General features: G+C 39.8%; 1 protein-coding gene across 1 annotated transcript in view; it reads right to left on the minus strand.

Annotated features, from left to right (window-relative positions):
- Positions 1-1333: 1333 nt before the first annotated feature.
- The window catches only part of PYHIN1 (pyrin and HIN domain family member 1), a 40177-nt gene continuing 16450 nt past the window's right edge, over positions 1334-25060 (minus strand). Inside the window, exons 9-10 of the mRNA XM_033196879.1 lie at positions 4561-4685; positions 1334-1631 (exon numbers count right to left, since the gene is read on the minus strand). Coding sequence (XP_033052770.1) covers positions 4566-4685 — 120 coding nt within the window. The 3' untranslated portion in view covers positions 1334-1631; positions 4561-4565. The remainder of the gene's footprint in view (positions 1632-4560; positions 4686-25060) is intronic.

The raw sequence follows: 25060 nt of genomic DNA on the forward strand, positions 1-25060 counted from the left end.
ATCCTTCAAAATTTGATTTTCCCAAATGAATCAAATTATTTCATACACCCCCCCCCACACACATATGAATATTAGCAATGATATTTGGCAACAAAGAATGTCTAAAAGAACTTATTCATGGTATCTGAATCTATCATACCTTCTTACCTTTATGTCTCATAAAAGACATAATCAGAAAGGTGCAGGGCAAGAGAAAAAAAAAAAAAAAACTATATCTATTCCTTGGATTGTTGTCCCAAACCATAAAGGCAGAACTTTAATGTCTCTTTTCCTTAGATTAACTGGGCATATATAGCTTCAGATCACCACAGTTCTCTGATGAGTACAAAAGATTATGATTTTGCAATTATCTACTTTTTCATAATTATAAGGGTGAGATGAGGCTCTTTTCAGCTTTCTCCATCTTAGGTGGAATCCGTCTTATTCATTGTTTAATTTGCATCTTATCCCTGTTCTCCTAACATTAGCACACCTAATCCAAGCCAGAACAACAGGCCTGGATGTTAAATCAGGACTATATAAGACCATCTAAGTGTCACTTGGAAAGTAAATTTGCTTTCTGTGCCCTTTTTTCTTTACGTATGGAGAGTAAAAAGGAGAAAACTGTCAACTGTCTAGAGCTACTGTGATGATTAAGTGACACAAAATAATTGTAGCAGGTACCAAATATATGATCTATAAATACATTGTAATTTTAGATACCGACTTTCTGCCATTCTACTCTAAAATAAATTAATTATTCTTCAGTTTGCCTGAGTTAACTGTCTGCCTGGGGCAACTTTCTGATGGATTCATACAATGGAATGTGAGAAGAGGAAATATGGCTGGAGAGCTCCTGAGGAGCTGTTGGTGCTGAAGGAAATGTACAGAACCAGGTAATTTACATCAAACAGGGCCAGGATTTCCTTTAACATAGGCAAGTGCCTTCATGCACATCACCAGAAGGTGCCTGGTTTGGCAAGCAAATTACCCAATTATTCCCCCTCCAGGAGTCCAATTCTGAAAAGATATCTCTAGTTTTGGCTAGAGCAACTCCTTCCCAGGACACAGTGCTTGCAACAGAATCATAGGCTGGATTTCACCCTTACCTGCCCGCTTGGTCTGGTTTCTTTGGGCAGGGCACAGTCAGTTCAGTCTTGACCAGGGCCTATTCCTTAAAGATTCCATCCAAACTATAAATCTGTGTGCCCCACCCTGACTTGCAGGCCACAGTTTATTTGCTTTTAAATAACTCACAGACAGATTAAAGAACTCCTATGGAAGCATTCTTTTAGAAAGAAAAAAGTTTATTTTTTTTTCAAATTATGAAAACTCTGAATGCAAAATATGATATGAAGAAAATGCATAAAAGTAAAACTAATGAAATAAAATGCACCCTTAATACTCCATTTCCTAGAATTAATAGCTGGTGTGTGTGTGTGTGTATGTGTGTGTGTGTATATATATATATATGTATATATTGTATTTCAACCAGATGTATATATACATATATTATTTTCTGTGCTTCGATCTTGTCTTCATAAACATCATTACCAGTGGCATCAGGTTTTTAGGTGGAGGACTTCAGGCAAAATTTCCACACTGGAATAAAGATTGAATGATATTTGTTTGATATCCTTGTCCTTGGTGACCTTGAAGCATAAAGAGACAAAAATAAACCAGTTGAGATGCAGGTGGTCATATATTTATTTCTTCAATCACACTGCCTCTCCTCCCTGTGAGCCACATCTCTTCTTCTATTTCCATCTGAAGGACTCTTTTCTCATTCTCATCTATCTCCTTTAATGAATTCCTGTCCTTGGAGTCACATCTTCCCCCTCTGTTGGGGCCATGAAATGCAATATTCACTCCTACCCAGCATAAGCCCAAGTGAAAGGGCAAGAGATGTCAGGGAACAACGGGATAGAGAAAGAGCTGGTGTGTCCAATGACAAGGGCTAAAGGAAAACTTCTCATTGGGCAGAAAGGTAGGAGGAGCATACAAAATGTATCCCTGGTGCAACTGCTGTCAAGGAAGGCTTGGGACTTTTGACAAATGGCCCTGAGAACTGGAACAATCAGAAAGCATTTGCGTTTTTGTGTGTCTGAATGTGTTAGCCTTTATTCTGATCTTTTTGCATTCCAATATTAACCTTTATTCTTTCCAGGAATCCCACATGATTATATGTGATAAACAGCATAAACTTTGTCATGTAGATCCAACCATCTCCATCTACACAGAGATGTTTCTCACTAAAGACAGCTAGCTTTGTGTTCTGATTTGCTTAGGGACATCCTTGGTAATTTAGGACTGTTATGAGCTATGTTGACCACCCTCAAATTTAACTCCCTCTTCTGTTCATTGTGTACCACAAAGAATTAAATGAGTTAATACATGAAACAATTGGATTATAAAGGATTAATGAAGATAATTATTGAAAAACCCTTAGAATAGTCTGAGTCATTCGGCATACTCAGTAAATGAGAGGCATCATTATTTCTATTCTATTAGGCACTTTCAGTCACATCCACTGTTGTAACAACTATGTCTATACTGACATAATTCATAAAAGGCCCAGCCAAAATTATCCAAGTTCAAGCTCTATATACCAGATGGATAATTTTTAGATGTCCTGTGGGAATCTCCAACTTAACTTGTCTAGAGCAGAACACATTTTTCCCTGGAACATGGGCTTCCTACTGTGCTCATAGAGGTGTATTGAAGAATAAATGCAATCATATACATAAAAACGTAACTTTCACTTCCAGCTTTACCCAGTAGATGCCCAGTTAGAAAAATCTTATTTTCATTGCTATTTCAAAAACTATGCAAAGTTTGTGTGTCAGACTGATCCACAAATGAATTATGACTTATGTTGACCCTCTTGTGGAAACCCCAGATAAAGTTGTAGTGATTCGGGATAAAACTAATAGCGTCTTTTTTTCCCATATAGTAATTCTGAGCCAGTAATATCTCCATTTGTTTTCCTAACCATTTTGGGTTCTTTGATTTAGGAGACTCATGACAAAAGATGAAAAATAAGAATGGTCTGCTTTGGACTTTAAATCCAAAAGCATAGAAAAATTTATACAAATGAATCATTAATAATTAATTAATAATGCAAACAATCACTTTGGGGTGACTTATGATATATAAAAGCAAGGACTTCTTTCAGAACTAGTGAAACACAGAGGAAGTAATCAGATGTATTTTCCAGGCCTCCTGTGGAAGTGCTAGATAGTAAAGAAGAAATGGCTAGATGAGTGGTTAGGTGTAGGAGACATAGGACCCTAGCTGGGATTCCTGGGCTAAGGGAGGTTTAGATGCAGTCAAATAAATCTAATGGCTATAGAAACAGACCATAATGCATATTTAAAATGGTAGAACGTAGGCAAACTTTGCGTGGTCCCTTCAAAGCCAAAATGTAGGAGAAATAAGTTCTTTTCCAGAATGTAGTCCTGGGATGTCCAAATATGTCTATGAAGTAACAGAAAAGTGGGTCTGAGCTGGTAAGGACTACATAGGAGTTCCATCCATAGTCACCTAAGCGAAGATGGCTAAAGAGGACATGCTAGCTTTGATTCACAAATAAATTATGTATAATTTATTGAGGAAAATATGATTCTTGGGCTTATCAAAAACAACAAAAACATAAACAAAAAACTACCACAAATTGAGAACCCCTGTATATAGGTTATCTGTCTTCAACTAGTCTGTATGGTGACATGTCTTCAACTAAAAGAGTGGTGACATGATTCTCCTCTTGCCTTTCTCTTTCATCACCTTCCATCTCACTGTAGATCACAGTCTTCCGTTCCCTAGGTGGAGGTGACTCCACTGGTCCTATCATGGCCAAAAGCAGCCTGGGATTTCATTGGAACACTGAGATATAAATTCATTAGTTCACCTTTGTCTGATGCTCTCCTGGACAAGAAATCTACAAGCTGTACTTATTATCAAGTATGGTTGAAGAACACTCTATTATTAGAATTTTAATAAATGCTCTAAATAAAATAAAGAGAAATATTCAGGACACCTTGGCATGATGTGTTCTATGGCAGGAGGAGGGTATCAGTGCAGTGTTTTTCTGAGGAATGGGGATTTTGGCCCATAAATATATTGGGGCTAATGAAGAGATGAGAGTAAGGGATTCTAAACAAAGGAAGCAGCATATGTCAAGACACTAGCTATGTAAAGAAATAGGGATTTTGAATATCAATCCTAAGTTATGGTCATTAGTCATAGTGGAAAATTGTGAAAGGAAACTGGAATGGAAGGTACGAACATACTGTTGTATTCATTTCTCCTTGTCTGGGTACCTCCCCACATACTATATTTGCACCAGTGAAAAACAGTAATCTTCTTGAAGACAGAAATGATTTCATGAATGCATGTTTTGTGAGTATTGGAAGACTTAGAAAACAGTGGCATGTCCAATTATATATTGATAAATGAATGAGAAATGTAGTAAAATAATGAAATAATATATAGTCAGAGTTTAAATGAGAATCCCTCTGAGGACTCTGATTACCCCTACAATTATATTTTAGAGGTACAGGAATGGAAATAGAAAGGTGGTACCTTATTTAAGGAACTGCTGGATGGCGATTGGTGAAAGTATCAGAAGAAACAGGAGGGGCCACAGTTGGTGAGATGATTCTAAAGTTTGCAGGCAGTGACTGTGCTCCTGGGCGGGCTTCATCCTTCTGGAGTCATATATTTGGGTACTTTAGTCTTTCACTTTATGACAGAAAGAACTGTTTTTTCTGCTTAATAGTTTCCTATATAAGTTGGATGTAATACGTGTGTTTGTGTGTCTGTGTGTGTCTGTTAAAATCCCTTTTTATAGAATCTTCTCTCCGCTAATCTCTCTGGATGCTGGCATACATTTAGTTTTAACCCACATTTCAGCATACACAGAAACTAGCATTATAGTACAAGAGAAAATGTATCTGAGCTGGCAATGATTAGGCATGGGGTCTATTTGAGGCCACTTCTGCCAAGATGACAAAAACACACTGCCTGCTTACTGATCCACCAGATAAAATCTGTAGACACTCTTCAGGAAAATATGAACTTTGGGTAACAATAACAAAATAATAAAGAAAAATCCAATCACATATAGCAAACTCCTGTAAAGAATAGGTCTGTCTTCAACTCATAGGTGTGGGGGAGTCATTGAGGCTGTAGGCTGTATCAGTGTGGATCTTGGGGCCTGGGTGAAAAACTAAATGAGAGAATAATGACTTAATACTCCCCTTTTCTTTCTGTAAGTTGACTTCTTGTTCACTGCTGATAGAGGGTGCTGTGGCACAGAGGCAGGTGATTACACAGTCCAACTTACTGATAAATAAAATGTAGTGTGGAATAGGATTTGATACACACAGACATAAACTCATTCATGGACCCTTGTTTTTACTTACCTGAGCAGGTAGTATATGTAATCTCAATTACTTACAGGGTTGAAAATATACTATAATTACTGTGGTGACAAGTATTATAAAGGAAATAAATGGACATGTGAAGGACACAAAGAGATGATCTGTCTTATTTTTGGATGGGGTTATCAGGAGGTCTTGCTTGAGGACAGTTTTAGGCTGGCCCAGAAATATATAAGGGCCAGGGAAGGAATAGGAGAAAAAGATTCCAGACAAAGGGAGTACCATATATGAAACAACGCATACAGGAAAGAGTAAGAATGTTGAAAATAAACTGTGAGTTATGATTCTGAAGCAAAGGGGAAAGCTGTGAATGAACAATAAAATGTAAGAGAGGAACACACTCTTGTATTTCTTCATCTTTGTATACTCTCCTCCACTCTTTCTCTATATCTGGACCATAAATCACAATAATGTCTTTAGGTCAGGAATGATTTTATTAATGTATCCCTTGTAAATCATAAAAATCTGAGAATCTAGTAGCATCTATGATTACATACTTAATAGATGAATGAGAAATACAGTAAAATAAAAAACTATATTTAATCAGATATTGATTGAAAAGCTCTATCAAGATACTGATTATCCCTTTAATTATAAAAAAGGGAGGCACAAAGAATGGCAACAAGAAGCTGGCACTTTGGTTAAAGAACTACCAGGTGGGGTTGGTGACATTTTCTGCGACATCTGAGGATGGTTCAGAGTTGGAGGTTCTCTGACTCCTGAAGCTTACCTATGCAGACTATCCACTTTTGAGAGGATACTAACTCATTGGAGTCATATGTTCGGGTGACTCTGGCATCTGTGTTCTGAGGAAAAGATTGACTTTTCTGATTAATGGTTTCACTATGAGATGAAGCCTGATTATATATCTGCCTCTATATCTATATCTATCTATATCATCTATATCTATATCATCATCTGTTTTACTTTTTTAAATTTATTTTTTCTTTTCTTCTTTTTACATTGTCATCCCTCTTGTATTTTCTCTGGAAAACAGCATAACTTTAGATATCCTAACCTCTTCACCTGCACATTCACAAATGGCATTCATCCTTCATTTTATTGACTGAAATTCTATAGGTGTGTGATTGGGCCTTGGCTCTGTTTCTGGTGAAAACTCGTCTAGGCTAACTTGGTCAAGCACCTCTGCTGGAGTTATTTTTGTTAAATAACCTTCTAGGTTATAAGGGTAGAAGTTTCAGAACAATGTTAGCCAAATGGATGGAAGCCATTTTCATCAAGCAAATACACAAAGGATTCCTGTAATTTGCACTTCAGGACCCAGAAAACTCAGCGTCGGTTGTTTGGGCATACTGATCTTCATTTTGCTATCAGCACTCTCTGAAAGCACAGTTCCAGTCAGGGTTTTGGTTATCCAGTGATGTGCATCAGGTATCCAGAATCCTTCAGGATTCCCAACAGTAATCAGAACCATTCCAGATTTCACTAGGGCATTCCCAGTATCTGTCTTTTTTTATACCTTGTTAATGTAAGGATAGTGGGTGTCCGGAAAATCATGTGACTCTCTCTAATGTCACTAAGGGAAGCACTTAAGTACATTCTACTTCCAATATCAAATCGTTCTCATTTATTTCTACTTGTAGATTTCCATAGCATTTTTCTTTTGTCCTTAAGGAGATGGAAGAAAAGTGCTGAAAGATCTGTTTGCTTATGATGGTTTCCTAGTGAGGACAACAAACCCTAGTCATCTTGTGTACCTCATCCTGTTTTAGAAGCTTCAAGAGTCTGGATTATAAAACCAAATGTAAAATTCAACACTATTTGAAATGCTTACTGATACATTACAGATATTTTAATATTTACTCTTGCACTGGAAGAAACATACTCCCTAAACTACAAAAACTTTTTAGTTGACTAAGTTGAATATGAATCTTGCATCTAACACTAATTATCTTTATTAACTTCAGAGAGATTTCTAACTGCTTTGAACCTCATGATTCTCATATGTGAAATGGGATATATGTTGCATCTTCATGGATATACAATAAAGAATATATGCTATAAATTTTGTAATAAACATAGCTTTACTTTAGAATCCAATAAATGCTCAATAAGAAGAAATATCATTATTATTTTCATTGTTATAGTATATGCAGGGTTTGTGTGTTTGCTCTATTCACAGATATTTTATGCTTTATGTTGACCCAGCTGTAGAAAATCTCACTGAGGAGGTATGGGAAGAATATTAAATAAGCTAGTCTCTATTCCCTTCTACCAAAGTTAGTAGTCTAATCTCATTGATAAAAGTGGATTGAACAAGTATCTCTTCAAAATAAGTCAAAACTGATAAGATCAAATATTACAGTTATCTTAGTGGAAAGGCCAAGAAGTGATATTGGACATAGAGGCGGTGTGATAATAGACATTGGAGACTCAGAAAAATGGAAGTGTGAGAGTAGGGTGAGGGATGAGAGATTATCTAATGGTTACAACATACACTATCCAGGTGATGGATACACTAAAAGTCCCAACTTCATCACTGTGCTAGTTAGTCATATAACACAGCTGCACTTGTACCCCCTAAATCATTAAAAATTAAATATACGTAATAAAATATAAATAAAAACATTTTCATTACAGTAGCAGAATTTGGATGCCTAAGATCTTAGCTTTGGTTGGATATTAATTTAAATAGTTGCTGATTATTTTCCTCATAGTAATTTCTCCCTACTACCATCCCTGATCATGACTCATGCCATTCTGCGATCTGTGCTTTAGATGAGTCATGACAGATGGTCATGCTTCTGTCTTCTTCGGAGTTTAGATCCCAAAGCATAATGAACCTATATCATACACAAAATGAATAAAATGGCAAGTCTTTCCTGCTCAGCTGGTGAATCATAGATTGAATGGTGAGACAACCTTTGAATGGGTCACCAAAGCAGAAAAGGTCCATGGTGCATTTAGGTGTAGGTGGCCATGGAGATACGTGCCTCTTTCTAAAATTATTGTATCTAAGGGATTTTATGTATAGCAGAATAATTCCTGTGAATGTAGAAATGGCTGTATTATGTATTTAGACAAGATACAGCCAACAGACACATGAAACAATGCTCATCATCACTCGCCATCAGAGAAATGCAAATCAAAACCACAATGAGATACCATCTCACACCAGTTAGAATGGCAATCATTAAGAAGTTAGGAAACAACAGGTGTTGGAGAGGATGTGGAGAAATAGGAACACTTTTACACTGTTGGTGGGATTGTAAACTAGTTCAACCATTATGGAAAACAGTATGGCGTTTCCTCAAGGATCTAGAACTAGATGTACCATATGACCCAGCCATCCCACTACTGGGTATATACCCAAAGGATTATAAATTATTCTACTACAAAGACACATGCACACGTATGTTTATTGCGGCACTATTCACAATAGCAAAGCCTTGGAATCAACCCAATGTCCATCAGTGACAGACTGGATTAAGAAAATGTGGCACATATACACCATGGAATACTATGCAGCCATCAAAAAGGATGAGTTTGCGTCCTTTGTAGGGACATGGATGCAGCTGGAAACCATCATTCTTAGCAAACTATCACAAGAAGAGAAAACCAAACACCGCATGTTCTCACTCATAGGTGGGAACTGAACAATGAGATCACTTGGACTCGGGAAGGGGAACATCACACACTGGGGCCTATCATGGGGAGGGGGGAGGAGGGAGGAATTGCACTGGGGAGTTATACATGATATAAATGATGAATTGATGGGTGCTGACGAGTTGATGGGTGCAGCACACCAACATGGCATAAGTATACATATGTAACAAACCTGCACGTTATGCACATGTACCCTAGAACTTAAAGTATAATAAATAAAAAAATTAAAAAAATTAAAAAAATAAAAAAAGAAAGAAACTGTCATTCCATTATGTCTAAGCCATTATGCATCCGAAAATGGATTGTCTTTAAAAGTTGTAGCAGAGAATAAATGGATCAGAGCTGATAATGACTAGGAATGGGATTCATCTAACCACCTGAAGTAAGATGGCAAAGAGGCTAGATTGATATCACCATCCACAAATAGTAATTTTAGAAAGTGTACAGAGAAATATGAATTATTGGAACAGACCAGTCAATAAGAACAAAAGCAGCAACAAAACAAAATGAAAAAATGAGAACTCTTTACATAGGAGTCCTGTCTTCAACTGGTACGCATGTATTAGGGATGCAGAAAGAAGGTTGGTCCGAGTGCCGTTTGGTAATGGGTAATATACTAGATTGGAGGATAGTGACTCAGTTTTCCTTTTACCTTAGCTTCAAGTTGCCTGCCCATTCACTGAAGATATAGGCATCTGATCCATAGGCCTTAACATGGCAGTGAAAGACAAAGAATGAGATAGTGAGTCACAGTTACCTAATTTCTTAAGAGAAGCCTTGCAGAACCTGAATTATGGAAACAAACTCAAGCCATAACAGTGTCTAACTTTAAATATATAGAAAAATATTTCAGAAATTTTGACATCTACATTCTGACTCTGGAAGCAATATATGACCATGAAATACTTAAGTTTTAGAGTTCATTAAGCCTGGATTTGAATATTGACTGTAAGGTTCAGAGGTATATGTGCAGGATTGTTATATAGGTAAACTGCATGTCACAGGGGTTTGGTGGACAGATTATTTCGTCACCCAGGTATTAAGCCTGATACCCACTAAGACTTGTTTCTTAATCCTCTCCCTCTTCCCATCGTCTTTCAAGTAGGCCCCAGTGTCTGTTGTTCTCCTCTTTGGGTCCATGTGTTCTCATTGTTTAGCTCTGTTTATAAGTAACAACATGTGGCATTGGATTTTCTATTCTTGAATTAAGTTGCTTAGGATAATGGCATCCAGCTCCATTCATGTTGGTGCAAAGGACATGATCTGTTTGTTTTTTGTAACTGTGTAGTATTCCATGGTGTACATGTGCCACACTTTCTTTATCCAGTCTAACGTCGGTGGACATTTAGGGTGATTTCATGTCTTTGCTATTGTGAATAGTGGTGCGATGAACGTATGCATGCATGTGTCTTTGTGGTAGAATAATTTATATTTCTTTGGGCATATGCCCAGTACTAGAATTGCTGGGTCAAATGGGAGTTCCGTTTTAAGTTCTTTGAGGAAATGTCACACTGCTTTCCACAATGGCTGAACTAATTAACACTCCCACTGGTAGTATATAAGTGTTCCCTTTTCTGTGCAAGCTCACCAGCATCTGTTATTTTTTGACTTTTCGATAACAGTCACTGTGGTGTGAGATGTTATCTCATTGTGGTTTTGATTTGCATTTCTCTAATAATTAGTGACGTTGAGTATTTTTTCATATGTTTGTTGGCCATGTGTATGTTTTCTATTGAGAAATGTTTGTTCACGTCCTTTACCCACTTTTTAATGGGGTGGCTCATTTTTTTTCTTGTAAATTGGTTTACATTCCTTATAGGTTCCGGATAACAGATCTTTGTTGGGTGCAGAGTTTGCAATTTTTTTTTTCTCATTCTGTAGATTGTTTGATTACTTTGTTGGTAGTTTCTTTTGCTGTGCAGAAGCTCATTAGTTTAATGAAGTCCTATTTGTCATTTTTTCCTGTATGTTTTAATTGTTTATGGTGTCTTCAAAATGAAGTCTTTGCCAGGTCCTGTATCAAGAATGGTATTTTCTAGGTCATCTTCCAGGGATTTTATAGTTTTAGGTTTTACACTGAAGTCTTCAATTCATCTTGAGTTGACTTTTCTATATGGTGTAAGGAAGGGGTCTAGTTTTAATCTTCTGCATATGGCTAGCCACTTATCCCAGCACCATTTATTAAAAAAGGAGTCCTTACCCCATTGCTTGTTATTGTCAGCTTTGTCAAAGATCCAGTGATTGTAGGTGGGTGGCCTTATTTCTGAGCTCTCTATTCTGTTCCATTGGTCTATGTGTCTGTTTTTGTACCAGTACTATGCTGTTTTGGTTACTGTAACCTTGTAGTATAGTTTGAAGTTGGGTAAAGTGATACCTCCAGCATTGTTCTTTTTGCTTAGGAATGCTTTGACTATTCAAGTTCATTTTTGGTTTTATATAAATTTTAAAATAGTGTTCTCTAATTCTGTGAAGAATGTCATTGTTGGGTTGATAGGAATAGCATTGAATCTGTACATTGCTTTGGGAAATATGGCCATTTTTAATAATATTGATCTTTCCTATCCACGAGCATGGAACTTTTTCTATTTGTTTGTGTTCCCTCATTTCTTTGAGCAGTGTTTTGTAATTCTTATTGTAGATAGGAATTATCTACAATAACTACCTCCTTGGTTAGCCTCTCTGTGATTGCCTAACCTCTCCAAGCTTCAGTTTCCTCATCTAAAAAATGAAATGATTGCCTCATTATTTTGATTTGAAGATTATGAGAAAAATGGATCCAAAGTGATGTACACAGTGCCTATCACATAAGAGACAATATACAAAACATACTACATTCTAAGAAAACCCTCTCATCCCACAAATAGTCTGCTCTAGAAAAAAACATTGTATGGTGATTTCCAACCTTGATGAATACAAGAAATATTTTTGTCAATTTCTGTGGCAATTGTGAATGGAACTGCATTCCTGTTTTGACTCTCAGCTTGGATGTTGTTGGTTTATAGGAATGTGTACTGATTTTTGTATATTGATTTTGTATCCTGAAACTTTGCTGTAGCTGTTTATGAGATCAAAGAGCTTTTCTGTAGAGACTATGGGTTTTTCTAAGTATAGGATTTTGTCATCTGCAAAAAGTGATATTTTGACTTTCTCTTTTCCTACTTGGATGCCTTTTATTTCTTTATCTTGCCTCATTCCTCTGGCCTGGATTTCTAGTACTCTGTTGAATAGTAATGGTGAGAGAGGCCATCCTTTTCTTGTTCCAGTTTTCAAGGGGAGTGCTTCTAGCTTTTGTCCATAAAGTATGATGTTGGCTGTGGGTTTACTGGAGATGGTTCTTATTATTTTGAAGTGTGTTTATTCAATGTCTAGAGTATTTAGGGTTTTTAACAGGAAGGGATGTTGCATTTTATTGGAAGCTGTTTCTGCATCAATTGAGGTGATTATGTAGCATTTGATTTTAGTTCTGTTTATGTGATGAATCACATTTATTGCTTTGTGTATGTAATCTTGTATTCCAGAGATAAAGCCTACTTGATTGTGTGGATTAGTTTTTTGATGTACTGCTGGATTTTGTTTACTTTTATTTTGTTGAGGATTTTTGCGTCTGTGTTCATCAAGAATAACCACCTGAAGTTTTCTTTTTTTGTTGTGTCTCTGCCTTTTGGTATCAGGATGATGCCAGCCTCATAGAATGAATTGGAGAGGAGTCCCTTCTCGCCAAATTTTGGAATAGTTTCAGTAGGAATGGTACCAACTCTTCTTTATGCGTCTGATAGCATTTGGCTGTGAATCCATCTGGTCATGGGCTACTTTTAGTTGGTAGACTTTTCCTTACTGATTAAATTTCAGAACTTGTTATTGGTCTATTCAGATACTCAATTTCCTCCTGGGTTAATCTTCAGAGGTTATATGTTTCTAGGAATTTATCCACTTCTTCTAGGTTTTATAGCTTGTGTGCATAGAGGTGATTATAGTAGTCTCTGAAGGATTGTTGTATTTCTGTGGGGTCAGTGGTAATTTCCCTTTGTCATTTCTAATTGTGTTTATTTAGATCTTGTCTCTATTTTTAGTCTATCTAGCAATCTAACTTATTAATTTTTTCAATAGATGAACTCCTGGCTTTGTTGATCTTTTGTAAGTTTTTTTTTACACCTCAATTTCTTTCAGTTTAGCTCTGATATTGGTTATTTCTTGTGTCCTGCTAACTTGCGAATTGATTGTTCTTGTTTTTCTAGTTCTAGTTGTGATGTCAGGTTGTTAATGTGAGATCTTTTAAATTTTTTGATGTGAGCGCTTAGTGCTACAAACCTCTCTCTTAAGACTGACTTAGCAATGTCCCAGAGATTCTGATGCATTTTATCTTTGTTCTCATTAGTTTCAAAGAGTTTCTTTATTTCTGCCTTCATTATTCACCCAAAAGTCATTCAGGAGAAGGTTGTTTAATTTTCATGCAATTGTATGGTTGGAGCCATTTTCTTACTATAGATTTATACTTTTATTGTACTATGTTCTGAGAAGGTGGCTAGTATGATTCTGTTTTCTTGAATTTGCTGAGGATTGTTTTATGTCTGATTGTGTGGTCAATTTTAGAGTGTGTGCTATGTGGCAATAAGAAGAATGTGTGTTCCGTTGTTTTAGGTGGAGAGTTCTGTAAATGTCCATTAGGTCCATTTGGTCAAGTATTGAGTGCAGGTCCTGAATATCTTTGCTATTTCTTTTGCCTCAGTGATCAATCTAACACTGCCAGTGTGGTGTTGAAGTCTCCCACTATTATTGTATGTGAATCTAAGTCTCTTTGTGGGTCTCTGAGAACTTGTTTTATGAGTGTAGGTGCTCCTGTGTTGTGTGTGTATATATTCAAGATATTTAGGTCTTCTTGTTAAATCAAAGCCTTTACCATTATGAAATGCCCTTCTTTGTCTTTTTAACTCTTTGTTGGTTTAAAGTCTGTTTTGTCTGAAATTAGGATGGCACCCTCTGTTTTTTGTTTCTGCTTTCTGTTTGTTTGGTAGATTTTTCTTTGTCTCTTTATTTTGAGCTAATGGGTGTCATTGTATGTGAGATAGGGCTCTTGAAGACCGTATATCATTGGGTCTTGCTTCTTTATCCAGCTTGCCACTCTGTGCCTTTTAAGTGGAGTGTGTAGTCTGTTTACATTAAAGGTTAATATTGACATCTGCAGATTTGATACTGTCATTGTGTTGTTAGCTGATTATTATGCAGACTTGTTTGTGTGGTTGCTTTACTATTCTGTGTACTTAATTGTGTCTGGTAATGTTCTTTCCTTTCCATAATTAGTGCTCTTTTCAGTATCTCTTATAAGGCAGGTCTGGTGGTAACAAATTCCCTCAGCATTTGTTTGTCTAAAAGGGACCTCATTTCTTTTTTCATTTATGAAGCTTTGTTTGGTTGTATATGAAATTCTTGATTGAAATTTTTTTTTAAAGAATGCTGAATATAGGCCCCAAGCTCTTCTGGCTTCTCAGGCTCCTGTTGAAAGTTTTGCTGTTAGCCTGATAGGGTTCCTTTTGTAGATGACCTGCCCTTTCTTTCTAGCTATCTTTAACATTTTAAAATTCATTTCAACCTTGGAGAAGCTTATGATTATGTGTCTTGGGGATGGTCTTTTTGTGTAGTATCTCACAGGAGTTCTCTATGTACCCTGAATTTGAAAGTTTGCCTCTCTAACAAGGTTGGGGAAGTTTTCATGGATGATATCCTGAAATGTGTTTTAAAGGTGTTTGCTTTCTCCTTGTCTCTTTCAGGGACACCAATGAGTTCTAGACTTTGTCTCTTCACATAATCCCATATTTCTCAGTGTTTTTTTTTCATTCTTTTTAGTTCCTTTTTTCTTTATTTTATTTCTGATTGAGTTATTTCAGAAAGCCAGTCTTTGAACTCTGAGGTTTTTTCCTCAGATTATTTCATTCTGCTGTTAATACATGCAATTGCATTATGAAATTCTTGTAGTGTATTTTTCAGCTTTATCAGATCAATTTAGTTCTTTTTTTGATGGCCATTTTTTTCTATCAGCTCCTGTATCATTTTATTGAAACTCTTAGATTTCTTGGGCTGAGTTTTAACTTTCTCTTGAATGTCAATTATCTTAATTCCTACCCATATTCTGAATTCTATTTCTGTCATTTCAGCCATTTTAGCCTGGCTAAGAACCCTTGCTGGGGAACTAGTGCAATCATTTGGAGGAAACAAGACACTCTGGCTTTCTGAATTGCCAGAGTTCTTGCACTGTTTCGTTTTTGAGTAGTTAGAAACCTTCTTTCCTGGATGTTTTTAGAGAGCTGAGGCTTTGTGCAGGATTTTAATTTCTAGCTAAATTCTTGTCCATGGTTACACAGCGGTCTATATTAGCAAAATGTTTTTGGCGTTGAAGTTTTGGGCTGTGATCCAGTAGGTGGCGTTTAAGTGTACCGGTCAGTAGGTAGACTCTTGCTCTGCCATATGCAAGGCATGCTCCCCTCTCAGTACTCTGAAAGTGTGGGTTCCTTTCCCACTTGAGTACTGGCTGCAGATCTTGGTTTGGCACACTGCAGCTCTGGGGTGAGCTCAGACTTTATGTTCCCTCCCCAGCTTGGAGGCTGCAGCAGAAGAAACCTTAGCAATGGTATGGCAGAGGGCCTTTCACTTGCCTTTTGGTGGTTACCCCAGGGAAACGAGGAGCTGCTATCAGCCAGTGCAACTGGCCTAAGATGGGGCAGCTGTGCTGGGGGTCCAAGCCAGAGGGTCCTTGTTTGGTGAAGAGCAGGGCTACGGGTGGATCACAAGAGAGATAGACTGAGTTCTTCTCCTAAGGGCAACTGCAGCTCCTCCTCAGTCTGAAGGCTGCAGGGCAGTACCACTGCAGCAGCAGTGGCAGAGGGGCTTTTGGTTGCCTCTGGGAGCTGCACCTCAGAGAAATGCAGAGCCACTGCTACAGGGAATGTTCAGCGAGGAAATGGGCAGTTACATTGCTAGCCACAACTAGGGGCTCAGCTCATTGAAGAGTGGGGCACTGAGGATTCATAGGGAGAAGAGACTGTGCCTCACTGCCTGTATGGTGACTGTGGTATGCTAGAAGCACAGGTGAAACTCTCGGGGTCTTTGTTTCTTCCTTGGACTAAGGGGATCAGGGCAGAACCACTGCTTTGGCCATTGCAGTGGGGCTGTCAGTTGCCTCTGGGACCCCCCAGGGAAACACAGAGTCACTAGCAGACATTATGCTTAGCCATGGGTGGGGCAGCTGTTCTGCAGTTCAAAGCCAGGAGCCCTGTCTGGTGAAGATTGGGGCTGGGAGCTCATAGGGAAGAGAGACTGGACTCCTCTCCAGTACTCGCTGTTGTGTGCTGGAGGTGCCAGCGTAGTGACCAGATCCTTTGTTTCTTTCATGGCCCAAGCACAGTTAGGGCAGTGCCACTGCAGCTGCAATGGTGGAGGAGTTGTGGGTCGTCTCTGAGATTTTCTCCTGAGACAAATGCAAAGCTGCTTTCCACTGAAGTGTTCAGGAGTGGGCAGGGTAGTTGTGTTCGAGCCCTAGGCCTGAAGGCCCCACCCAGTGAGGAGAAATGTGAACAGGGACCCATGTTTACAACACTCCAACCACTTCTCCGTGGGGTGGCTCCAGTGTGCTGGGGATCCACCCATCACCAATCACTGCCCTTCCTTCAGAACCTGAAGGCAATTGGTGTGAGGGCTGCAAGACAGGAAAAATGTCAGCCTAACTTTCCCGCTAGGAGTTCCATCCCAGGGAATTATAGAGATGCTATAGTCACCATAGCCCAGGCAGAGAGTAGCTGGAGTCTGAAGTCAGGAGGTCCTGCCCAGTGAGGAGAACTGGCATCCAGAATCCACGTATAAAACAGTCTGGCCACTTTTTCATGAGGCATCTGTGCTGTGCTGGGGATCTGGCCAGTCCCTAATCACCACACACTCTCCAGGGCCTGAAGGCAGCCATGACAATGGCTGTGAAACAGCAAAAGTGGTGGGCTGCCTCTCCCTCTGGGAGCTCCATGCCAAAGAAGTGCAGATCTGCTACCAGCCCAGGAGCCCAGGCAGGGGGGTGCCTGGAGTACTAGGCTAGTGGGCTTTATCCTGTGAGGTGCAGTGGAGGCAAGACTTGCAGTCCAGTGTTGCTTAGCCCCCTGGAATTGGCTCCTTTCCTGAAGGCCTGTGGCGCAGCCTGACCTCCCCTATTGCCAGAGCTGCAGCCGCTAATTCCAGGATACTTGGATCCAAGGCTCCAAGGGTTCTGTGTATGCCTGAGTGGCGGCTCTGCCCAGGCTCCACTTAGCTCCCCCCTCAGTCTGAAGGCTCCAGTGGGGTGGTCTCATAGGAATATCTCCTGAGCCCAGGGTGGCAGAGGTATGGGTCCACAGAGACTCTCACTCACTCACCATCTCTCTGCAGTCGAGAAGCCTCCTCTGGCTTCATGCCATTCCCAGGTGAGCAATTGTCTTGTCTTACTCTTCTCTGTTCTCCATGGGTAAAGCTATTTTCTTGGTGGTTCTCAATGGTCCACCTGGATGTTCCAGTTGAAGATCTAGCATTTACTTGCTACTTTCTTCTCTCTACAAGAGTGGTGCACACTAGCTGTTTCTAGTTAGTCATCTTGGCCCTCAAAAGCAGTATCTTAAATGATTTAACCTCTCATTTCCTCAGTATTTAGAAATATGAAATGTGACTAATAATGACATCATAAAGGTAGTGTAACGAAGAACAAATAAGAAAAGATACATAAAGTACATATAATTTACATTTAGCACACTCACTATCTTTGTAAACTTGGGGAATATTTTTAAATCCTGTGTATTTCAGTTTTCTCTCATGTATAAGGCTAAGAGTAGCATTCTCATGACTGTGTTATGAAAAAGGGATGTGATAATATACATATACATATAGAATGCAGGTTTTAAAACCAGTACCCTGTAAATACTCAGAAAGTAGAATATCATTTATGTTTGGTATTATACTCATTCTGCAGGGATTTGGATGTCTACTCTGATCACTTGTGTCTTGTACTCCCTGTTTACCTTTCTCATGGAAACCCTAGATCCAACTGGTATAGAAAGTATTTTATTAAAGAAACTTCTTTATTCATTTCTACCACTTATTGACAAAAACATCTTGAGTTATTATCTTCTCCAAAATAGCCAAATCAAACAGTCCATCACAATGGTGGAATTTGGATGAGAACATATATACTCTGGTTGACTAGTATTTTAAATTATTAAAAAAATGTTCTCAGAGTAATGCTTTTCTTTACCATCCTGGTCCTGATTCATGTCAATTTGTGTTTTTGGCTTTAGGTTAACATAACATAAGAAATTAACGATAAGAATAGGCTGCTTCTTGTTTTAAATCCCAATCCATATACAACCTATATCAGACAAAATCTTCTGGCAAACCCATGATGAGTGGAACGAGCCTTTCCTGCTCACCTAGTGGGTAATAAGTAAGTAGTTGGATACTCTTTTTTTACAGGTGGTAGTTGGACACCCAAGAATAAATGGCTGCATGATGTGTTTAGGTATTTGAGGCCATAAAGGCATAATATTCTCCCGGGATTCCTGTGCTCTAGAGATGTTCATGTACAACAGAATAATCTGTACAGCTTTAGCAAGGTTTGTGATTAAGATTTTGGCAGGTAAGATTTAGAAATTCCTGCATAATCCCATTCAATCAATGTAAGTGAGAAAGGCATTGTTGTCTGGAGATGTTCATTTAAGTGGACATTGAAGTGGCCAAGAGAATATGGATCTGAGGTTGCAATGATTGAGCAAGGGCTCCATTCATAGCCACTTGTGCCAAGTTGGCAAAAAGACACAGGCTACTAGCTCAAATAATACTTGAATAAACTACTGAGGCAATATAGTGAGTTAAACTAAGAACTACAATGATAACAACAAAAACAAAACAGAGAGCTTGTAGATAGGAAGCCTGTCTTCCAGAGTGTATACAAGGTGGTGGAGGTATCTGTTGCTGGGTCAGAATGCAGCTTAGGGCTGGGGTGAGAAACGATTGTAAAACTAGTGATTTAATTATTTTGCTTTTCCTCCAAGTTTCCTGCCCTTTCACCATAAATACAGGTTTCTGAACCCCGAGTGCAGGTAACTACCCCATCATGTCAGAGGAAAAGGTAATCTGGAATAAGAATTGATGCACATAGTATGAACTGACCTTTTCCCTCTTATATTTTGTTCCTCTGGGGTAAACTCTAGCTACCATCTGAGCTTATGGTATAGAAAGGGGGAAAATCACTCCTTCACTCTAGTTGTTCTAAGGCTATCATGAAAAGTAAAGGGAGCTAGGAAAGCTCATAAATGAAGCACACGAGAGAACCAACAATGGGAGGACCTCATCTAATCTGAAATGTGGGTATCTGTGTGAGTTCAGTCAGGCTGGCGGGAAACATTTTAAGATGAAGTTATAGGACATAGACACAAATCTTCTTGGAAGGCTGGAAGGTTTTGTAAAAGTCACAAGATAGGGTTATGGCTGAAAGCAGCCTAATTCTTACCTTGAGTAAATAGCTTAAAGTGGGTACAAAGGAAGGTAGAGTAGTTTATCTAAATAGCTTGTTTACTCATGTGGTCTTAAGGTCAACTTCTGATCAACTGCGGGTGCATAATCACTCTCTACTGGGGCGGGGGTCCGGCAACAAAATTACCCACAGGTTTGCTGACTCAAAAGCCTTTGTCAATTAAATCTGTGCTAAATAAATGCCCACAGGGCCAGCTAGTCGAGGCTGCAGCTGCTACTCTTTACAGCACCTTCCTTGGTATCTGTGAGGGGCCTGGATCCTTAGCTGAGGTGACAGGCAGAATATCTGTCTCAGTGTACATTATTCATCTGTCGTTGGGTCAGGGTCTGCAGGATGGACCCCTGCAGCTGGTACCCCCTGTGAGGAACACTGCAAAGGCAGTGCAACGGACCTCCCAAAAACGAAGGTGAAAAAGAACTACACGGTCAGTGAGTCAGTAAGTCATTAGTGTCCACTTGGGATTTCCAAGGTCAGCGCGGGTGGGCATTGTTCAGGCTAGCTTTCATCATGGGACAACAGTTATCAGCTCAACAGAAACAGTATATAAAAGTATTGAAACAGCTGCTTAAGGCTAGCGGAGCCTCAGTTTCACAGGCTCAATTAAGGGACTTAATGTAAATGGTTGTAACCCATAATCAATGGTTTTTAAAAGAAGGCAGGCTAGATGTAGAGCTCTGGGAGTAAGTAGGGAGAAATCCTAAACAACATTATGCACAAGGGCAATGGGTCCCAGTAACAGCCCTAACGCTATGGGCTTTAGTTAGAGCGGCTCTGGTTAGTTACAACCAGAAGAGCCTAAAAAGCGGAAGGAGGAGGAACCATAACCTGCCTTACCACTTCCTCTTCCCTCAGCCCCAGTATCATCAGGCCAAAATAACAAACGGGAACGGAGGTTTCGCCTGAGCTCCCCTCCTCCAATAGATGGGAAAAAAGGCGGGATATGCTCCAGGTGTGGAACCCTGGCTTAAGCAAGCGGCATTAAAAGGGAGCCCTTCGCCTGCAGAGTAATGCAAGATCAACAAGGCAATCATAAACCCATTTCTTTTAACGCTTATAAAAAGATTTTAAAAAGCATTAGAGGCCAAAGTTGTGCCGCCAAGCAAGCAGTAGGTAGAAAGAACGGTTCGGCAGTGGGGAAGCTCACAAATCCGGAGCCAGTGAATGCTCCCAGGAACTCAGCCTGGGCAGCTGCGGCTACAGGAAGCCAGGCCCTGCAGCAGGTAGCCTGCTGGGGAGGGGCAGGTGGCACATATGGAAAGGTCCACCCAGCAGGCAGCAGCCGCCCTGCAGCAGCGGGAGGGAGCGGCACAGAAAACAGAAAAGAAAAGCCACACAGGCAACAGCGGCGCCTAGGCAAGCGCAAGGCAGCCACCACCTTGGGGCCCGCATGCCTAGCTCTCCAGCTCCGCAGGCAGACCACGGCAAAATTTCATGTGCTCCTTGTATACAAGCGACATCCCAGATTATAATTCTATGCTAAGATTTAAGTAAAATTTAAAAATTAAAAAAACCTCTTTCTAATAATGGCCACTGTTATCTCTCTCTTACCCCTAACATGACTTTCTCCAAATCCAATTTAAGTAAAACAGTAACCTCTAAAGGGAGAGAAATTACAAAAGGCCCACGAGTTAATTAAGGAGCAATTAAAAGCAAACTGCTCCCCAGTAGAAAGAAAAATTTCCCGATTGCAAAGTTATTCATTTTATGGATGATATTCTACTAATAGCCCTTGGGATTCACCCATTTTTCGTCATTCCCCAAAAGTCTAGTAAATGTTTTACCTACAAAAGTAGTTCACTCCCCCATACCTAGTGCTTTAATACTGTTTACTGATGGTTTGCATAAACGTGGAAAAGCGCCAGTCTGGTGGAGACCACATAATTCAATCACTCAATCTCGGTTTACTAGCACTCAGAGAGCTGAGACTGGGGCTCTGATATTGGCCTTGGAAACTTTTTCCACTCAGCCCGTCAATATAGTTAGCGATTCTGCTTACTCTATTTATTGCAGAACCTTCAGACAGCCCTAATTAAGTCCACTCTGGAGCCCGCCCTATGTCCTTTTTTTCTCTGACTTCAGCAATTGCTAGATCAACGTACACATCCTATTTTTGTTACATACATTCGAGCCCACAACTCACTGCCTAGCCCATTGGCTTATGGCCATGATCAAGCAGACCTTGAGGTTATGACATCACTGCTTGACCAAGCCACCCAATCGCATCAGTTTTTCCACCAAAATTGGAGAAACTTATCTAAGCAATTTCAATTTACCCAGAGACTGGCTAAACAAATTATCCTACAATTCCCAGATTGCCAGCTCATAGGCACATCCCCTCCTTCAACAGGTGTTAACCCTAGAGGACTAGAACCTAATCAGTTATGGCAAACAGACATTACACATATCCCTGAATTTGGAAAACTAAAATATGTACATGTATCTGTTGATACTAACACTCATCTAATTAATGCACATGTTCTTCCTGGAAAATCCACTGGATATGTCATTAACTTTTGCATTTATGGGACGGCCCACAAAAATTAAAACTGATAATGGTCCAGCTTATGCCAGCTCACAATTTCAACAATTTTGTCACACGTAGACTATCTAACATTCCACAGGCATCCCATATAACCCCCAAGGACAAACCACAGTAGAACATGCCGACTCCACACTTAAAAATATATTCAAGAAACAAAAAAGGGGGAGTATGGGTAAATACCTTGCCACACTATCGGCACAAGCTGTAGAAAAGCACTTTGCTAAAACCTCTCTAGTCATAAAACCTTTAGTTTTATGGAAAGATGTGAACAGTAATGTATAGTGTGGTCCAAGTGAATTATTAACATGGGGAAGAGGGTATGCTTATGTCCACACGCCCTCAGGTCCTCCTCGGATTCCAACATGACACATCAAACCATACCATGCCGTGGCTAGGACCCAACCTGGTACCAGAAATGAAGGAACTAACCCTACAGGACCCGCAGCCCTGGATGATGTGGCTTCCTCAGACAACACAAGCCCCAGGCGTTACCTGAGGGATGCTGAAGAGGACAACTCAGGAGGCTGAACGAATCCTGCTCCAGACACAGACACCATTCACTCCAGATAATTTGCTTCTTGCTATGCTTTCTGTTGTACATTGCAGCTCACATAGGGTATGGTTCCTTTTTTATGCTGTCACTTTGTCTGCAACCTGTACCTGCTAAACTCTACTGGGCTCATATCTTAGATCTACCTTTCTTTTGCCCTGTCACCTGGGCAGACACTCCCTTCCCAGCCTTTAATAATGTGATTGCTTGGCTAGGAGGGTTAGATTTACACCCAGTGGGGTCTCTCAAAAATGGCATACATTGGACTAAGGTGCCAGATAACACTACATATCACTCCACTATCCTTCCACTGTGTGTAAGTTATAAAGGTTCTAACCCTTAATGTGTACCTGCCCAAACCCAATTGTGGCTACATCATGGCAAAAGAAATGCCTTAGCAGTCTTAGCTGCAGGTAGCCTCAAATTGGGTAATGCAATTAATGCCGCTTTCCCAAACATTCCTTCCTGTGCTAAAGAGCAAAGCTGGGAAAGTAATGAATTCCACTTTAGCTGGGAGGTCTGTCATGGGGAACAAACCCATAGCCTCCAACTAGGCTATTACAACATCTTAGACTGGAGCCCACACAGCTATTTGCAGGGCAGTCTTACTGATGTCCTCATCCATCATGGCATCAATCACCATTTTGTAACCTCATCCCGTTCCCCTAGGATTTGAGCTGATGGGAAGATGGGTTATCCCAGACCCCAAATAAAGTCCTTGCCAACCCATGACACTTTATGGTACCTGGGACATCTTAGCACCTCCTTTGACACCTGGCATGGGACATATCATAATTCCCAGTAACAATTATACTATAGCCTTCACTCATAATCACACTGATCAGTGCCTAATTTGCACTCCCCATCCATATGTTTTCCTTATGGGAACTGATAATTTCCATTATACCCCAAAACTCCGCATTTGTGATCTGGGTGCAGGGACGGCTTGGTTTGCCTCATGTATCACTAATTACAATATATCTAATTTAAATATTGCTGGTGTTCGGATATTAAGGAGACAATCTGAGGCATTCCTACCAATTTGACACGCGATTGGCAAGATTCTTCTGTCCTTGCCACCTAAGAATGTCCCCTGTCCCAGGTCAGACTCAAAAGATTCATAGGCTACTCGGGAGGCTGAGGCAGGAGAATGGCGTAAACCCAGGAGGCAGAGCTTGCAGTGAGCTGAGATCCGGCCACTGCACTGGGCGACAGAGCCAGACTCCATCTCAAAAAAAAAAAAAAAAAAAAAAAAAGATTCATAGGCACACTTATAGCCTTTATGGTCTCAGCCATAGTCATCCTGGCAACCGCTACTGTGGCTGTTGTATCTATTACTGAATCAGTACAAACAGCTGCTTTTGTAGATAATATGGCCAGAAATGTGTCTAATAAACTTCTCTTACAGCAAGGTATAGATCAAAAGATTCTTGCACTACTGCGAGCCCTCAAGGCTGCCTTAGAATATGTGGGGGAGCAACAAGATGTACTGGCATTCCGACAGCAATGAAACTGCCACTGGGGGCATAAACATATCTGTATCATTTCTCTACCATGGAGTCAATCAATACATGGTTGGGATGAGGTGAAACAACACCTCTGGGAAACCTTTCATGACAATTTAACAGCAGACATAAAGCAACTTAAAACTAAAATTTTAGAATCCTTTCACACTATAGATCTACACACCCAACAAACGGCCATATGGAAGGGTGTGCAAGAGCATCTCTCCTGGTTAGAGCCCTGCTCCTGGGGGTCACTCTGACTGGAAAAGAATGCTGCTAATTATACTCATGGTTGTCTTATGTTATTTGCTAATTCTAGGATGCAAAGCCAGAATAAGAGCAATGACCACCCTGCCCAACAGACTTGTTGCTGCACATATCTGTATGCTTCAGTCCAGAGAACCTGATGCAGAAAACAGAAAAGGGGGGCATGTGGTAGTTCAGTCAGGCTGGCAGAAAAATTTTAAGATGAAGTTATAGGACATAGACACAAATCTTCTTGGAAGGCTGGAAGGTTTTGTAAAAGTCTCAAGATAGGGCTATGGCTGAAAGCAGTCTAATTCTTACCTTGAGTAAATAGCTTAAAGTGGTTTCAAAGGAAGGTAGTTTATCTAAATAGCTTGTTTACTCATGTGATCTTAAGACCAACCTTTGATCAATCGTGGGTGCATAATTGCTTTCTACTTGGGGGTGGGCGATCAGACTAATTACCTACAGGTGTATTGACTCAAAGCCTTTGTCAATTAAATCTGTGCTAAATAAATGCCTGCAGAGTGGAGGCTGTGGCTGCTACTCTTTACAGCACCTTCCTTGGTGTCTGTGATGGGCATGGACCCTTAGCCGAACTGACAGGCAGAATATCTGTGTCAGTGTATATTATTC

The sequence above is a fragment of the Trachypithecus francoisi genome, unplaced genomic scaffold (assembly GCF_009764315.1).
Source record: "Trachypithecus francoisi isolate TF-2019V2 unplaced genomic scaffold, Tfra_2.0 Lachesis_group5, whole genome shotgun sequence".
Lineage (NCBI taxonomy): Eukaryota > Metazoa > Chordata > Mammalia > Primates > Cercopithecidae > Trachypithecus > Trachypithecus francoisi.